Source organism: Ursus americanus, chromosome 30, assembly GCF_024610735.1.
Source record: "Ursus americanus isolate L20-20 chromosome 30, mUrsAme1.1.p, whole genome shotgun sequence".
NCBI lineage: Eukaryota > Metazoa > Chordata > Mammalia > Carnivora > Ursidae > Ursus > Ursus americanus.
This window is the reverse complement of record NC_142156.1, coordinates 28,863,947-28,881,087: the sequence shown is the minus strand read 5'-3', so window position 1 is coordinate 28,881,087 and position 17,141 is coordinate 28,863,947. Positions and strand designations below refer to the sequence as shown.

Below are 17,141 nucleotides of genomic sequence, written 5' to 3'. Positions count from 1 at the left end.
AGCCCCAAGCAACCATTAACCTACTTTCTTATCTCTGCGGATTTGCCTATTCTGGACATTTCGTACAAGTGTAATCATCCAATATGTGGCCTTTGGTGACTGGCTTCTTAGCATCGTGTTTTCAAGGTCCATCCACATCGTAGCAGGAAACAGGGCTTCATTCCTTTTTATGGCTAAATAATATTCCATTGTCCAGATTGTCTACATTTGGTTTTTCCATTCATCTGGTTGACGGATCCTTGGGTTTTTTTCAACTTTTGGCTATTGTGGATCATGCTGCTGTGAACATTTGTTACAAGTTTTTGTGGGGACCTGTGTTTTTCCCTCTTTTGTGTATATACCTAGGAGTGAAGTGCTGGATGGTAAGGTAACTATTTAACCCCTTTGGGGAACTGCCAAACTGTTGTCCAAAGCAGCTGTACCGTTTACGTTCCCACCAGCAGCATATGAGCTTCCAGTTTTCCCACATCCTCACCAGGAGTTATTATTGTCTTTTTTTTTTTTAAGATTTTTAAAATTAAAAAAGAAATCTCTATACCCAATGTGGGGCTCAAACTCAAAACCCCAAGATCAAGAGTCTCGCGCTCCCCTGACGGAGACAGCCAGGCGCCCCTGTCTTGTTGATTACAGCCGTCTTAGTGGGTGTGAGGTAGTATCTCATGGTGATTTTGATTTGCGTTTCTCTGATGGCAAATGATGTTGAGCATCTTTTCATGTGCTTATGGGTCATTTCTATGTCTTCTTTGAAGAAATGTCTATTCAGATCATTTGTCCATTTTTAAATTGGGTTGTTTGTATTTTTATTTTTGAGTTGTAGTTCTTTTTCTCTTTATTAAATAATTTTATCATTTTATTTTATTTTATTTTTTTTCAAAGATTTTATTTATTTATTTGAGAGAGAGAGTGCATGAGCTGGGAAAAGGGGCAGAGGGAGAAGCAGACTTCCTGCTGAGTAGGGAGCCCCATGCGGGATTCGATCCCAGGACCCTGGGACCATGACCTGAGCCGAAGGCAGACACCCAGGTGCCCTTAAGATTTTATTTTTAAGTAATTTCTGTGCCCAACGTGGGGCTGGAACTCACAACCCTAAGATCAAGAGTCACATGCTCTTCAGCTGAGCCAGCCAGGCGTCCCAAGTTGTAGTTCTTGATATATTCTAGCTACCAATTTCGTATCAGATGTATGATTTGCAAAAATTGTCTCCCCTTCTGTGGGTTTCCTTTTCACTTTCTTGTTGATGTCTTTTGAGGCACATCATTTTAAATTCTGGTGAAGTCTAGTTTATCTATTTCTTTTCTGTTGCTCGTGCTTTTGGTATCATGTTTAAGAAATCATTGCCTAATCTAAGGTTGGTAGCTTTTCTCCTATGCATTCTTCTAAAGTTTGTAGTTTTAGCTTTGACGTTTAGATCTTTGGGACATTTTGAATTGATTCTTATGTATGGTGTGAGGTTGGGATTCCACTTTATTATTTGCATATGGCTACCCAGATGCCCAGCACCACTACTGAGTAGTTTTCCCTGCTTCTCTTGATGGATAAAGCACAATGATACCCCAGCCTGGTGGCCCAGCAGAGCCAAGGCTCTCTTCCTTGGAATTGGCTGCAATCACCTCAGACTCAGCCAAGACCCTCAAGGAGCAGCAGCAGAGGTGGTGGCTTCCTGTCTTCAGTGCATCTTTCAAGGGGCATGACTCCGGGGCCTCTCCACTTCAAGGTCATGCCTCTCCTTTTTTTTTTTTTTTTTTTTTTTTTGACATGAGAAAGCCTTTTCTTTTTTCTCACATGTTCTTTTAACTCACTGAGAACTTGTTCTGAGGTTGTGCTGAGTCCCTATCATTCCCCAGGCCAGGGTCCTGGCCAGTATAGAGTAGAGGGGGGCCCTGCCTACTCCCACTGAGTTGAGGCCATTTTGATGTTGACAGACTCCCTAATCACTGACTGATATCCAGCAGGTACCCCTCTGACCTCAGGTTGCTATTCTCCCACCTTTGCCTTTCTCAGGCAGATCCACACCTTGTGGCTTTTTCCTAGCTTAGACACGGGAGTGAGATGGGGAGATGGTTCCTTCTTGAGGTTCCCCTTTCTTTTGCCTAGTTTAAATTCAGGTTGTTGATTCCCTATTATTCTGTCCATCAAGGCTGCTTGGCACTTGGCACTCACACTGCTGTGTTGAGTTCTCCACCCCTCACCACACAGACGGGTCAGAAGTGTGCATAGTGCTGAAGTGTGGGGTCCTCTGGGCTCAGTGTCCCCGGCCATACTCCTGGCCCCTTGCCCAGTGTCGGGTGGATGGGTAGGTAGGCGGGCATTTACCCTGAATTCCCACAGTGGGGTATCTGCACTGGTTGGGCTGTCCGCTTCCCTGCAGGGACCTATGGACTAAGCAATGCACTGCTGGAGACGCCCTGGAGGAAGCTGTGCTTTGGAAAGCAGCTCTTCCTGGAGGCCGTGGAGCGGAGCCAGGCACTCCCCAAGGATGTCCTCATTGCCGAGCTCCTGGATGTGCTCAACAATGACGAGGCGTGAGTGGGCGGATCCTGCTGGGGCGAGCAGAGTGTCCTTCTTCTCTAGCCTTGGGACATAGAGGCAGGCAGGCTGTGCTGCCCTGGGAGGCTTGTGGAGGTGACTGGGGCCAGCTCCTCAGCCAGGGGGAGCCTGGTAGACATAACTGTTCTTTGTTCCTCTCCTAACTGCTCCCCTCCTGGGCCAGTGCAATTGGAAGCTCAATGCTCTCAGAGGCTTGTTGTGGGCCTGTGTGGGGCAGAGAGTAGCTGGAGGTTCCCCACGTCTGCACACAACTAGCGGGAGATTCTAGAAAGCTCCAGGTGCTTAGCAAACTACAGAAGCAAGCAGCCAGCCTGGGAGTATGTCTAGGGGTTAACTGTCTTTCCCATGTGCTGTCCTACCAGTGCTGTGGCACAGACACACCTGTCCCGGGAATTGCCTGGGGGAAAGGAGCTCCTGACCCAACTCCCTTAAGGCACCGTGGTGGCCTCTGCACACAGTACCTGTCTCAGGGACTCCACCCCCTGGCATGACCTGGCCATACCACCTGGGGGTCAGAGGTGGTGGCCTAGCTACCTTCCTCCCATGCCGCAATGTGGCCCATACTCAGGCCAGGCCACTGTCCTGCCCAGATGCCCTGGCAGCCCCTCAGAGGAGCCCCCACGGGCTGCCTCCCGCTCCTCTCTCCTGGAACCCCTCCCTTCCCCTCCCTTACTCTCCATCTCCTTTTGGAACCATGAACCAGGGCACTTTCAGCCTCAGCATAGCCACCCCTCAGTGAAGCCCTACTTGGGATGGTCCAGCATCCCATGCTCCACTGTAAGTCACGTGGCCCTCGGTCACCCTCTGTCATGCCCGCTGGCTTGAAATGGAGTCCTGGCTGCTTTGACAGCTGTGGTCCCAGCACCAGCTTCAGTGGCTGGCAAGCTGCAGGGCTCAAGTGAGCTCCTGTCACTTGGGGAGATGCCCATAGGGTACCTCTTGGGATAGGCAGGGAGCATGTGTGGCCAGTGACCCCTCATTCAGGCCCCTGCCCCACAGCACCCCTAACCACTCAGACCTCACCAAGACAGGAAAGTGAGTTTGCTCTGAGAGAGCAAGTGAGTTTGCTTCTGTCCTTCCTGGGAGGGCCCTGCACAGCTCTGACCAGATGGACCTCCTGCATTTGCAGATTTAGCAGAGCCTTCCCCAGTGCTGAGCTCATAGGTGCTCATGTCCCTGGGGCCTGGGAAAGCTCCTGGGGGCCCTGGTGGTGGGGAGCTGGCCTGGCAAGCCTGGGCCCAGTCTGGCTGCCTGGGCCCAGTGATGGAGTCCTAAATAAAAGACTGGACTGAGATTTGGGGGCCTTCAGTAGAAAAGTGTACAGAACGGCCCTTGTGGATCCCCCAAACCGCCTTGTGAGGCTGGTAGGCTCCTTAGGCCCTGCAGGCCTTGAGGATGGCAGGGGGGGCTGTGGGTGGGTGGGTGGGGGTGGCGGTGACCCCTCATCTGTCCTTCCAGGCAGCTGCCAGACCCAGCCATTGAGGACCAGGGCAGGGAGTACGTGCAGCCCTTTCTGAGCAAGTATGCGGCTGTGTGTGTGCGCTGCCCAGGCTATGGCACCAGGTATGAGGGGCGGCTGGGTGCATTCAGTCCTGTCCCATGAGGAACCCGGCCTCCCTGAGCTCTGTGGATCCCAGAGCCTCTGCCCTGTCTAAAAGCAGCTGCCATTTCAGCCTGGGGGGCTATGGGGCCAGCAGACACCACAGTTGACGGTTATGCACGATATGCTCCCGGGGTACTGAAGAAATCCTGGGATGCTTCCTGCTCCCTACACAGCCACAAGGGGGCTGGGATGGCTGTGGGTGCAGTTGGGCTGGCAGATCACTGTGGGCCCAGAAGTGCCACTGCCCAGCTCTTCCCCTCACTTCACCCTGTGTCTTTGGGTCTGTTACATTCTCTGTGTGACCGGGACAGGGATTATGTCATCTCAGCCTGGGGACATCGTCTAAGAGAAGGGCAACTTCTGGTCTTAGCCACAAGGGAAGAATGCCTGGGAAGGAGAAGCTGTTGGCATGGGTGTCTGCTGTCCTTTCCCTGCCTCTCACCCTCCCAGGCAGAGGAAGATTGGCTCTGTGTGTCTGGGAGGCCCAGCCCATCCTGTGATTCTGTCTGGGGCAGCCTACCTGCTGTACTTGGTGGTGGGTGGGCTGCTGGACCAGCCAGGATGCACCTGGCCCACTTGGCCTGGAGACAGATTGTGGCCTCGTGCAAAGCAACATCTGCCTGGATTCGGCTTGCACCAGGCCCCATGGGCACCAGCCTTGTGGCAGGCTGGTGACCTGCAAAGGACTCTGATGGATAGGCCAAGCTCTTGGGGGCCCATGGCCACTAAGGACTCAGGGATGGGGTGCTTGGGCGGTGACAAGTGCTGAGTGATGCCATGGTGATATCACATGTACTCTGGGTACATGGTGATGCCACATGTAATGCTTGGTTTTCGAGTGCAGGTGGGCCTGAGTCTTCCATCCTCCAGGAGATGACAGCTTCGAGCCCTCTAGCTGGGGAATGGGACGGTAGGCAGGGCCAGGGTGGTATCAATGCCCAGCGCTGATGCTCCAGGGCCCAAGGGTTGTATGCCTGAACAGTGGCCTTTCCATTCTCAGGCTTTTCCCTTGGCAGGTGGTGGGGCATCAATTCTGTCAGGCTTCTCCATCACAGACTTCTTTTCTCGACTAAATCACATGCGCACGTGTGCTCCTGTGCATGAGGCAGAGGGCCGGGTCTGCTCCCTGGCCAGGTGTGTGGCCAGGGAGTCCAACCCCGACTGGGACCCCCAGTCTTCAGCATGTGTGTGCCCACCCTGGGTGTCAGCCTGCACTGGGGCTGCTTGGGGACCTGGTGCCTGCCCTCTCTCAGGGAGAGACAGGTGCTAACAAAGTGAGGACTGGCCTTGGGGATGGCTGGCAGGAGGAAAGAAGGTGCACTGAACATTTGGGATGGGTACTGGGGGAGAAGGACAGGAGAGAGTTCCTGGTTACAGAGGCCCCATTTGGGGCTCTGCCAGGCAGGCAGGGGGCTGAGGGCAGAGGGCTGAACATGGGCCCCCTGCTCTCTTTCAGAACCAACACGGTCATCCTCGTGGACACGGACGGGCACGTGACCTTCACAGAGCGTAGCATGCTGGACAAGGACCCCTCCTGCTGGGAGACCAGCACCCACGAGTTCAAGCTGCAGAGCTAACCCCTCTCCCTGGGTGTGGCCATTGGGCTCCTGGAAGGCCCTGCCTCGAGGACCAGCGTGGATAGGAACCTTCCGTAGCCACATGCACTGCCTGTGACTTGGCCAGCATCCCCCAGGACCAGGGCCCTCTGGTGTTTCTATGACCTGTCTGTGTCTGCGTGTCCAGCTCAGGGTCTGCCCTTATGCCAGGGGGAGTGACACAGTCCTGCAGCCAGGCCTGGGGCAGACCCAGGTGTGCTGTGTGTGAAGGCACCTGGGCCTGCCCCCTGTCCAAGCACAGAGGTGCACATTCAAGGCACATGTTTCCATGCACACCTGAAGGTGCACGGGCACACGCACACATGCACACACACGTACAGGCAACAGATAGGCGCTCACATGCTCAAACGCACACACAGTCCCTGGCATACACACGTATGCATGCCAGACGTGGCAGAGATGTGCCTCTCTCATCTGCATGTGCTTCTGGCCAGTGGGTCTTTGCTTTGATCAAAACAACAGGGTGTAGACTTTTGTTTAAAAGTGGTCCCCTTTCTCCTGGGCGTAGTCCACTTCTGGACAATTAGACTTGCTTTTGGAGAGGAGAGGCCCCATTTGGAATGAGAAATGAGAACCACCCAAGAAAAACCCACTGTCATAACAGAAGCACAAGCTGGTTGGTGGTCCTTTGTGCTCTGCGGGGGGGGGGGGTCTCCTGTGTGCATGGGGTGGTCCTGCATGATGCACCAGGGGTTCTGTGTATGCTGGGGCACCTTGGTAGGCTCTCAGGCACCTACCTGCCCATTGGGGGGTCATGGGTCTTGGGCAGGCCCTCTCAGTGAGGGGACACAGCCAACACTTGCTATTTCCCTTCTCCTTGGGGAGTCAGACTTCATAGGAATCTGTACTTGAATGTGAGACCTTGTTAATAAAACTCTGAGGCTGTGGTGAGTCAGTGCATTACAGGTCCTTGTGTGATGGGGGACAACTGTGCAAGGGGTCAGTAGGGCTGCTCTCCTGGTCTGCAGGAGCTCCCAAGGCACACTTACCAGAACAAGCCTCTTCCCACTTTCTTCTTTTGCTCATGGGTTCCTGAGCACCATGATGGAAACCCGAGGGTCCATCGACCTGTCCATCTGTCTGTCCTTGGGCAGAGGCTGGGGTTAGAGAGAGCCTGTATGCACGAGACATGGTAGATGCAAGTTATAAGGCCTCCTGAGCTGGACTAAGGAGCCAGGGACTCATCTGGGTATAGTGAGGAGCCCTTGGGGACCTCCCCAGGGAGTGATGTGGTCAGGCCTGCACTTGGGATGGACTGTGGAGGCCAGGGGATGGTAGGAATGGATGGGTTTCAGGGCAAGGGGGCAAGTGGAGTCTGTCTCAACCCCAGGACCCTGGTTTGCGGCAAGCACTCAGGAAGAAGTTCCTGTCCCTAGCCCAGGCTGAGCATCAAGGAGTCCCATGTGTGTCCAGTGCTGAGACCCATGCTTCCATCTGCCTTTGCAACTGACCCCCAACTTGGCCTTCTCAGAGCCAGTGAGAGCTCAGGGTGGGGTGTGGACCTGCACCTGGCCCCACTTGCCTTCTCAACCCTTCCCTCTTCTCACCCTGAGTACCTCTCAGGGGCCTGATGCTCTCCTTGGCTCATTTTGAACTCAGAGGAGAAGTGCTTGAGCACAGTCAGGTTTGAATGGGGCCCCCAGTGGTGGCGTAGCCCACACCCTCAGGCCCAGGGGCAAACACTTATTGGCTGAGCCACACCAAGCCAGGCTCCCAGCCCGGGCACTGCTGATGCCCTTCGCCTGCCTCAGTGCCCCACGCCAGCACCCACCCTGGCCAGGCATGTCTGCCCTCATGGGGCACCACTGGGCTGGTGCAAAGCCATCTGGAGAACTTTCCCTGATGTTTGTCTCTACCCCAGGGACAGGGCTTGCACAGGGATACCCCAGCCCTCAGCCTGCCCTGGGCTCCCCAAGTACCTGAGTTCCCTGAAGAAGGGGCAGCCCAAGATGTAATTCTAACGTTATGGGTTGAGTTGTGTGCCCCCCGAAAGATCTGTTGGCATCCTCGCCCCTGTACCTCAGAATGTGACCTTGTTAGGGTCATTTACAGAAGTGATCAAGATAAAGTCATTAGGGTGGACCCTAATTAAATATGGCTGATGTCCTTATAAGAAAGGGGAAATTTGGATACGGGGACAGACATGCATGCAGACAGAATAACCTATAAAGATGAGCTATGCTGTCCCATGCCAAGAAATTACCAGAAGCTGAGAGAGAGACCTGGAGCAGATCCTTCCCTGGTGCCGTTAGAGGGAGTGTGGCCCTGCCAACACTTTGATCTCAGACTTCTGGCCTCCAGAACCGTGAGACAATGCATTTCTGTGGCTTAAGCCACTCATTTGTGGTACTTTGTTATCGCAGCTCTAGAAAACTAATAGGGTTGTGACCTTCATTTCACAGAGGAGGAAACTGAAGCTTGGGGAGATACCATAACAGTGTCTCAGTCCCCAGGCAGGTAGGGAGGCAGAGCCATGAGGCCAGAAAGGAACAGGATGAGGACAAGTTGCATCTTGGAGTGTCTTCCCTTGTAGGCTCATTGTCCTCCCACGTTGGTTTCACCTGCTGCCCTGCACGCCCCCACCCCATCACCTCATTTATTTTGCCTCTGCCACTGCCCTTGGTCACACTTTCTGCACTGCTTCTGCCCCAGGGCCTTGGCACTTGCTGTCCCTTCTGGCTGAAGAACTCTTTCCCCCATATATCCAAACCATACTCTCCCTCACATCCTGCAGATCTTTGGTAAAGTGTTGGGGAGGCAACCCATCTGAAACTGCAGTCTGCCCGGCCTTGGTCCCTGCTATGTTAGCACTAAGACATACTATGGGTTTTGCTTGATTGTTTGTGTGTGTCTCCCTGTCAGAACAAGAGCTTCAGGAAGGCAAGCCCGGTCCTCTCTTTTCCATCACTGTATCCTGATGCCCAGGCCAGGTAGACATTTGAACCAAAAATGACATCGCTGGCACTTCCCAAGCCCCCATTTATTTTAGGCCTTGAAGTGAGACACTTGTGTGGTTAGAAGGGACCCTAGGAAGCTGTGCCTTCTAAAAGTGCTTTTGACGTGCCACATAGGAAGTCCTGGACCTGACCTTGGCAGGGCTTAGCTAGTCATCAGATGCATTGGATCCCTGAGTCCCCAACATGGATCCTCTTTTCCCAGATGGAAGGGGAATTCGCCTCCTTTTCAAATACCCCTTCCTAGATAAGCTACTTCTGCTCTCTGGCTCTAAGACAGCCAGTTGAAGTGTGTTAGCATGGAGACTGGAGGTGTGGAGTTGACTGATATGGAAGCTAAGTCTGTGAGTAAACAAGACCAGCCCAGGAATGCAGCCTGGCCTTGAGGCTTGTCCTGGCAGGCCTGAGCTCCTGGCCTTCTCCCTGCAGAGACAACACCCCCCCCCCCCCCCAACACACACACTGTCCCACCACCAACACCTGATCTTTGGGTCTCATCTACCAGCAGATAGCATCATCCAGGCCCTTTAGCAGATGCCTGGCTCATGGGTGAGCTGGGCTCAGGTGGAAACATAGAAGCCCAGAGGGAAAAGTTTCTTCCCTCAGCTTGGGCCAGAGCTCCAGCTTCTAGGCATCCACCTGAGGCTACAGTCGGATGGGGACTGTGGAGAGGTCATGTGGGAAGGCCATGTGGGAAGCCAGCTGTAGTGTGTTGGTCTGAGGTCTCAAGTCTGGGGCAACTCACCAAGCAACAAAGTGTGGGGAGTTTGCTAAGGCTGGATGGTGGCATGCCAAGAGTTCCCATGAGCTCTGACCACTAGGCCAAGGAGAGCAGTTGGCCCGCCACAGGGAGTCTGGCCTCCCCTGGCCACATCCAGGAGACAGAACCTCATGGGGCTTGGTCACATTTTTATTGTGAAGTGCCTGGTGCTGGCCACTGGGGCAGCCAGATGAACAGAAAGGGGCAGGAAGGGAGGGAAGGGCCTGGATAGGCCTCCAGCTTCCTCACCTACAACATTCTCCCCACCTTTTTTAATCTTTTCATTTTGAAATGATTTCAACTTACTAAAAACTTGAAAAAACAGACCAAAACATTCCAGTGTACTTCACCCAGTTCCCCCAAATGTTAACACCCTACCTCTAGCCATAGTAAAATGATTACAACCAGGATATTAGCATTGATACATCACTACCAGCTAATTTACAAACCTGATTTGAATTTTATCAGTTGTCCCACTTCCATCCCTTTCCTGAGCCAGGTTCCAGTACAGGGTCCAGATACCACATCACACTTAGTTGTGCCTCCTGTAATTGAAGACAGTTCCTCAGTGTATCTTTGACTTGAATGATCCTGACACTTGAAGGGCACCTGTCAGTTTTTTAGTAGAATGTCCCTCATTTGGGTTAGTCTTATCTTTCTTCATTCAGGTTTTGCCATTTGGGTAGAAATACCAGCAAGGTATGCATGTCCTTCTCAGGAGGCCCACAATATGTCCCTTTACTGGTGCTGACTTTGGTCTTCATTTTTATTGAACTATCATTAGTATACCATACAATGAACATCTTTATAAATGTGATCAGTTTGGATGTATATACATTTCTTGGTGACTTCAATCACTTGGTTACGTGATACCTCTCAGGTTTTTCTCCTCTGCAGTTACTATTTTAGGTTTGCAACTAGTGTCTTGGGAAGAAACTTGGAAACTCCAAAAAAATCGCCAATTCTCATACTCTGGCCGGCTGTTTTTAGCATCCGTGGTTTTTGTCTGCAGCAGGTTTGTGCAGGCTGCCAAAAGGAAGATTTCCTACTTCCATCATTCCTTCTACATTTATTCACTGGAATTCTGGTCTAAGGAAGAGCTGTCTCTTCTCCATTTACTTATACCCTCCCTTTTCTGAGGTTCCTGAAATGGCATTAGCAAGTGGAAAAATACCCGACAGCTCAGCGTATTTGTCCTTTCTTCCTAATGGTTATGCTTAATGCTTTTAATTGGAAACATGTAATGACTGCGTGTATACGGTCTCACCCGTACTACGTAGACCACAGAGGTGCCCTCTGCTCCCGGCGTTCCCTGCGCCGCCATGTTCCCGGCGTTTCCCGCTTTCTCCCGTTCCCGGCATCCCCTGCGCTCCCCCTTCCCCGGCATTCCCTGCGCTTCCCGCGCTCTCCTGTTCCCGGCATCCCCTGCGCTCCCCGTTCCCGGCGCTCCGCGCGGCCACCGCCCTCCGCGCGGCGAGCCCCGCCCCGGCGGCGACCGTTAGCGCGGCCGCGGCCTGAGCGCCTGGTCCCGCCCACGCGGCCGCGCTATTGGGCCGCGTGCCGTGGCCGCGAGAGCCACGCGCTTCCGATTGGCGGCCTTCGCAGCCCGCTCCGGGGTTCCCCCAATGCGGGGCGGCCGCGCGCAGGGATTGGCTGCGAGCCGCCAAGGCCCGCCCTCCGCTCGCCCCGCGCGGCAGGCGGGTTCGCCGACCGGAGAGAGCTTGGGAGGCCTTTCTAGATGTCGGCTGCGGCGGCCGTGGCGGCCAGGCTGTGAGGGTCTCCCTGCCTTGGTCGGGCTGCGGGCAGCTCGGGCAGGCCGCGGGCGCCGGAGGTAGGTGCGGGGCGCCAGGGGCGCCCCGCGGGCCGGGCGGGCGCTGCGGCCTGCGCGAGGGCGCGCCCTTCCCCTCCCTCCTTCCCGGGCCGAGGGTTGAGGGCCCGGGCGGCGGGGTGGGGTGGGGCGGGGCGGGAGGGCGCGAGGCGGGGCAGCCACGCGGAGTCCCGGCCTTTGTGAAGCATCATGGCCGCGGGCCTCGGAGAACGCGGGGCCGGGGTCCCACCGTGGCGGGGGAGGGGGGCGGGCCCCAGGCCCCAGGCGGCGCCGACGCCGGTCGCTCTCCGCCCGGGTAAACAGCCCGAGTGTAAAGAGGCCCCTCGCCCTGTGGGCCCGAAGCCGTAGCGTCGCTTTCAGGCGGGAAAGGTATGAACACGGGTAGTGCTCGCTCAGGATCCTGCCGGGTGTAACAGTTTGGGAAATCTGAGAAGTCGCCTAAGTCCTTTTCTCCACCAAATGCTCATGGGTTGAGTGTCACTTAGATAAGCGGAATGTGGTTTTGTTGCAACAATGGTCGTGGTAGAAATAAATGGAAGGTGGCAACCTGTTGATAGTGATACCTGTCAAGTACCATTCGATGGCCTTGGGTTGCTCATGATAGGAATTTGATTTGCTGTTCTGCATGCTTGCATGTACCTTGTTACCTGATGCACGGCAGTCCAGGCTAGGGCTGGTGACTGTGTGAGGCCAACCACCAGGCGGAGACCCTCTTTTTCCTGGTCTAAGCCTGGACTCCCAGTCAGCCGCCTGACGCAGAGTGGCCCAAACCCTGCCGCAGGCTGTCACTCACCAAAGGGAGTGAATGGCCAGTCAGGAGTGCGCCTGTGAGTACAGGATGTGAGGCCTGTTGGAGGATGACAAAAGGAATGGATGAGGTCATACTGCTGCTGGGTTGGGCGGGAGGCTGCGGTGTGAGAGGCTTGACCAAAAGGCACCAGCCCCAGCACTGGACAGTACAGCCAGTGCCTTGATGCCAGCCCAGCAAGTGGACTTAAGTGAAGGGCGCTGTCCAAGCCTGTTGGTTTTACCCCATGTACCAGGGATCCAGGGGAGCCTGCTGCAAGTCTGCTGCTGGCTTACAGTCCACTTGGCAAGCAAGGTTTGCATCCGTGTGTTCAATCAGCTGAAGCAGCAGTGAGGCTGATGGTGGATAGTCACTCTTTGAGCCGTTTATGGTCAGGCACTCTGTAGGGCACTTCCTGAGGATCGTTTATAATCTGACCGTGACCTTGGTAGTAGAAAACATGAGTCTCACTGGATTGCTTGGTCTTGGTCTTGGTCCCTCTTAGTAGCTGCCCTTCCCTTCCCCCTTTGGTGGTCTCATATAGCTTCCTGGCTTTAATGCCCTCTCTCCTTGACATCTCCCATCGCCTTCTCCAGCCCTGGCCTCCCTTCTGAGGCTCTGTCTCTTCCCTATCTCCATATGTTGCTTTGATGCCAAGTAGCCATGTTCAAACCTAAATCCTTATCTTTACCCACCCCACAACACTTCTCATGCTGCCTTCACCACCTCGATGTGTGACAGCTCTGTTCATGAGTTTAGAGTCACCTGGATTCCTCTCTTAGGCCTCAATGCAACACTCAGGACTATTTCTTACCACCTCCAGTTTAACATGCTATTCTGAACTTCCTGGTGAGCCTCTTAATTCTTCTCTTTGCTCTCATTCCTGCTCCTTCCCCTACTCACGCACGATAGTTTTTCTGGACACAGAATGATTTTTTTAAACTGTAAGATAGTGTAAAACCAAGGAAGTGAGGAGAGGAGAGAGTTTGCCTGGGTGGTAAAGCAGCTTTACTGCTTTCTAGCTGTGTGACCTTGAGCAAGTTGCTTAACCTTTCTGTCCTTAACCTATCTCTTAGTGCTGTGTGAGAACTGGTGAGTGAAAATGCGTAACACTCTTAGAGCAGGGCCTGGCTGAGGGTTCGTTGCCACTGCTGTCCTTGGATCATGTCCTGTCCAGTGGCCCATCTCTTAAAATAAGAGCCGCAGTCCTGGTCTCAGTCCCCCTTAGCAGGCTGCTTTCATCTGCTGCACTGCACCTCTACCCTGGGGCCTTTGCTCTTCTGTCGCCTGGAATGTCCCCTCCTCCCACCCACTTAGCTCACTCTCTTCTGCCTCCAGATGGGCTCTGGCTGTGCAGTCTTTGCTCTCTGCCCTTTCTGAAGCTGCCCCCCCCCAACTCCTTGTTTTCTCTTGAAAACTTCTCAGCTTTTCTTAGTTGTTTCTCCGTCTCTCCTGCTAAAAAGAGAGCTCTGTGGGGTAGGGATTTTCTCTGTTTTGTGTCCTTAGCATCTAGAATGGTATGTGGGCCATGTGGAAAGTGTTCAGCAAACACTTGTTGAATGAGTAGAGCAAGCTTACAGGGGAAAGTAAGGAAGTTGCCAGGACTGTCCTACTGTGAGCTCTGAGCCTTGAGCTGCTGCCCCCTGGGGCTGGGCAGGCTTTCCTGATCTCCCAGGGAGAAAGAGCACTTTATTTCTCTACAGCTCCCTGACCCCACCCTCTGCACCTCTTCCAGGCCTCCTGCATTGTTGTTATCATCTTTGCTTTGTGCTTTGGTGATGGAAGGTGCTTGGTCTTTTAACATGGTAGCAGGTGTCCCTATCCTGTACCATCCTTTGTTTCAGCCCCTCCCTTCAGCCCCCAGAGTCACAGATTGGCTCTTGCTAGTGTCTCCACAGACCTACCAGAAGCCGATGGGTTTGGTCCTGATTTTTATCTGTGTTCTGTAGCACTGGACATGCTGACCTGTCTGTCCTTCTCTGAAATGATCTTTGTTGGTTGCCAGGAGACTGGCCTTATTTCACTCAGTTCTCCTCATGCGTGTTCAGCTGCAGCCTCCTTAGCGTTTACCTCAGTTCTGAGTCTTGTTATCTATATGCAGTATTCCCTTGATCTTTAGCCCCTTTAACACATACACCTTCGGGGGAGGGGTTGTGTTAAACTCCCAGCGAATTAAAAAATGTAAGGACATCTTAGAATCTAGAAAATAGAGTGACAGCTCAGTGGTCATTGCCCTTCCAACTGTGTCCAGGTGGTGGGGACCTTGTCTCTTGCTTATGGTAGTACATCCCTTAGGGTGGAAGGCCAGTGAATATTGGTTGAATGAATGAATTAAATCTAAGTTAAGTCTCTGGTTTTTATGTTGTGTCTCCTTGAAAGTACAACCACCACGCTCTACTCCTTCACTGTAAACTTCTTAAATATGTGCTGTCTGCCGTCTCTGTTCTATCCATGCAGCCAGTCAAGCCTGCCCTATGTGGGCATGGGAATGCATGTGCGTAGCTGCACCCGTGTGCATGGCATGTTCATGCGTGTGTGTGTCTGCATGGTGTGGGAGTGTGCGCGCATACACATTTGCGTCTGCACGTGCTTCTCCTGCTTTGATGCCCGGCCCTCCTGCAGACCTCTGGGTTTTTGGATTGTCCCTCTGACCTGCCTTTTCACGTCATCCCTTTTGTTGTCCTTTCTCTGAAGGGAAGCTTCCCAGAGTTGCATCCTCAGCCCTCTTCTTGGTCTGTGTTGCCTCTCTGGGCAGCCTCTCTCCTGTGGTTTTGGCGACTTATCACCTCGCTGATGTGTTCTGGCCTTCTGTTTCCGGGCCAGTCACAGCTCCAGAGCTGTGGCCTCAGCACCTGTTGGATAGGTCTCCCTGGAGGCTCCATCCGTTCTCCTCTGCAGGCTCCTGCCTGAATGCTGGAACACGTGTGTCCCTCCAGGGGAGAAGCCTCATTCGCCTTCAGTTCCCTCTTGTCTCTGCTCTCCACCTCTACCCGGTCAGCAGTGGGGTCAGTTCTGTGTCTTCACTGTTGTTGAGGGCTCCAGACCCATCAACAGAGCCTCTTTCACACCTTTGTGCTCTGGCCTGGAGGACTGCCCTCTATGCCTTGAACATAGGCACTGGGCCTGGCACAGCTGTCAGTCTCCTTTTTCAAATAGGGACTGAATTGTGGCATGAGAATCACTTCACCCTTGGTGGCTCCTTATTGCCCCCAGGAGGGAGCCAGGCTCTGGATGGCACCCAGAACTTCCTGTGTCCTTGGCTCCAGCTGTCTCCTGAGGCTCCCCCGACCAAACCTGGCCAGGTTCCCTTCCCCACAGCCACCACCCCCTCCTCTACCGGGAACAGAACATGCCACCTCTGGTGATCTCAGCACGCTGCATCACTGTCCCGGTCCACGTGCCACCTTGTGGGCCCAGGAGAGCCTTGGGGTCCCCTGGTAGCAGAGCGCCTGGCCGTACCTCTGAGGCCCTAGTGCCGCAGAGTTGAGCTGAGGGTCTCGCATTCGCCCTCACCCTCTGACTGACCCAGCCCTAGCAGGTGAGTGGATCCATGTCGCTCTGATGGCCAGAGGGAGGCCACACACCTTGTGTGTGTTCCGGAAAGGGCAGCCTTGCACCGTGAGCTTGATTACCTAATAAACTGAGTTAAGGGAATGCTGCGGTGAAGCTTAGCCTAGTTTTTAAAAGTCTTTTTTGAACCTTAAGATAATACCGTTTTTTGTGCTTCTGAAGTAGGAATTACAGTGGACAATTAATAAGATATTTAGCTTTGGACTTAAATTATAATTTAGGTTCTGAAGGAAGAATGTAGAGCTCTTAATTCTTCTCTTTGCTCTCACTGAAGGAAGATTGTTTTGAAGCCTAGAAGGTTCTCTAAGGCAGTAGTATTTCAAGTTCTTTACTACACTGTTAATAGTACTTGACTCTCAGTACCAGGGAAGCAGAAGGTTTCTGTCATTTTGTGACGATGTTTTTAAATCTCTTTGCAGGTGGAAGAAGAAAGGTGCCACTTTGGCATGAAGACAGACTCGCTTAGTCGTCAGTCATTTAAGCTGAGTGCATTGTGATTTCCAATAATTGAGGCAGTGGTTCTAAAAGCTGTCTACATTAATGAAAAGAGCAATGTGGCCAGCTTGACTAAGCCGCCAGCGTGTGCAGCGCGGGCAGGACGGCACCGGGTCTCAACGGACTTGTGCATGTTAGCTGTATAGATTTATGTAAGGTTTTTTAAAACTCTGGTCTTTTAAAATAGTCTTAACCACTTTTACTATGGAGACATATGAGAGTCCCTCTCCTCTCCCGCGTGAGCCCGCAGGAGAAGCGGTGATGGAGAACCGAGCTTGCCCCCTCCAAGCGCTGCCCCGTGAACAGTCTCCACCACCTCCCCTGCAAACGTCCAGTGATGCAGAGGTAATGGACGTTGGCTCTGGTGGTGATGGACAGGCCGAACCCCCTGCTGAGGACCCGCTCAACTTCTACGGAGCTTCTCTTCTCTCCAAAGGATCCTTCTCTAAGGCCCGCCTCCTCATAGACCCGAACTGTAGTGGCCACAGCCCGCGCACCGCCCGGCACGCACCTGCGGTCCGGAAGTTCTCCCCTGACCTTAAGTTGCTTAAGGATGTAAAGATTAGCGTGAGCTTTACCGAGAGCTGCAGGAGTAAGGACAGGAAGGTGCTGTACACAGGAGTGGAGCGCGACGCTCGCGCAGAGTGCGGTCTGGCCCTTAGCCCTGTCAGTGGAGACGTGCATGCTTGTCCCTTTGGCGGGAGTGTTGGGAACGGGGTAGGTGTAGGGGGTGAGAGTGCTGATAAGAAGGATGAGGAGAATGAGCTGGATCAGGAAAAGAGAGTGGAGTACGCAGTGCTCGATGAGTTAGAAGATTTTACTGACAATTTGGAGCTAGATGAAGAAGGAGCAGGCGGGTTCACGGCTAAAGCAATCGTGCAGAGAGACAGAGTGGATGAAGAGGCCTTGAACTTCTCCTATGAGGTATGTCGGCGACCCCTCCTTTGGAGCACTCTTAGCAAAACCCAAAGAGAGGTGTTG

The 17,141-nt window shown here is 53.5% G+C and overlaps 2 protein-coding genes and 1 long non-coding RNA gene across 6 annotated transcripts in view; 2 read left to right on the top strand and 1 right to left on the bottom strand.

Moving 5' to 3' along the window:
- Nucleotides 1-6,657, top strand: part of TANGO2 (transport and golgi organization 2 homolog) — a 37,966-nt gene extending 31,309 nt beyond the window's left edge. For 2 of the 3 annotated variants that reach the window (XM_045815110.2, XM_045815109.2), the window contains exons 7-9: nucleotides 2,369-2,522; nucleotides 4,006-4,110; nucleotides 5,607-6,657. In XM_045815110.2, coding sequence (XP_045671066.1) covers nucleotides 2,369-2,522; nucleotides 4,006-4,110; nucleotides 5,607-5,727 — 380 coding nt within the window. In that variant the 3' untranslated portion in view covers nucleotides 5,728-6,657. The remainder of the gene's footprint in view (nucleotides 1-2,368; nucleotides 2,523-4,005; nucleotides 4,111-5,606) is intronic. The other variant, XM_087857503.1, reaches the window with a different exon arrangement.
- Nucleotides 4,104-10,827, bottom strand: LOC123803552 (uncharacterized). The gene is made up of 4 exons (XR_006782909.2): nucleotides 10,748-10,827; nucleotides 9,930-10,025; nucleotides 6,756-6,880; nucleotides 4,104-5,244 (listed from the first exon to the last, which is right to left on the bottom strand). It is a non-coding gene; the product is annotated as an uncharacterized LOC123803552 (long non-coding RNA).
- Nucleotides 10,828-11,151: 324 nt separating this feature from the next.
- Nucleotides 11,152-17,141, top strand: part of DGCR8 (DGCR8 microprocessor complex subunit) — a 34,560-nt gene continuing 28,570 nt past the window's right edge. Inside the window, exons 1-2 of one of the 2 annotated variants that reach the window (XM_045815096.2) lie at nucleotides 11,152-11,311; nucleotides 16,085-17,084. In XM_045815096.2, the coding sequence (XP_045671052.1) occupies nucleotides 16,365-17,084 (720 nt within the window). In that variant the 5' untranslated portion in view covers nucleotides 11,152-11,311; nucleotides 16,085-16,364. Of the gene's footprint in view, nucleotides 11,312-11,485; nucleotides 11,678-16,084; nucleotides 17,085-17,141 lie in introns of those variants that run through there. The other variant, XM_045815098.2, reaches the window with a different exon arrangement.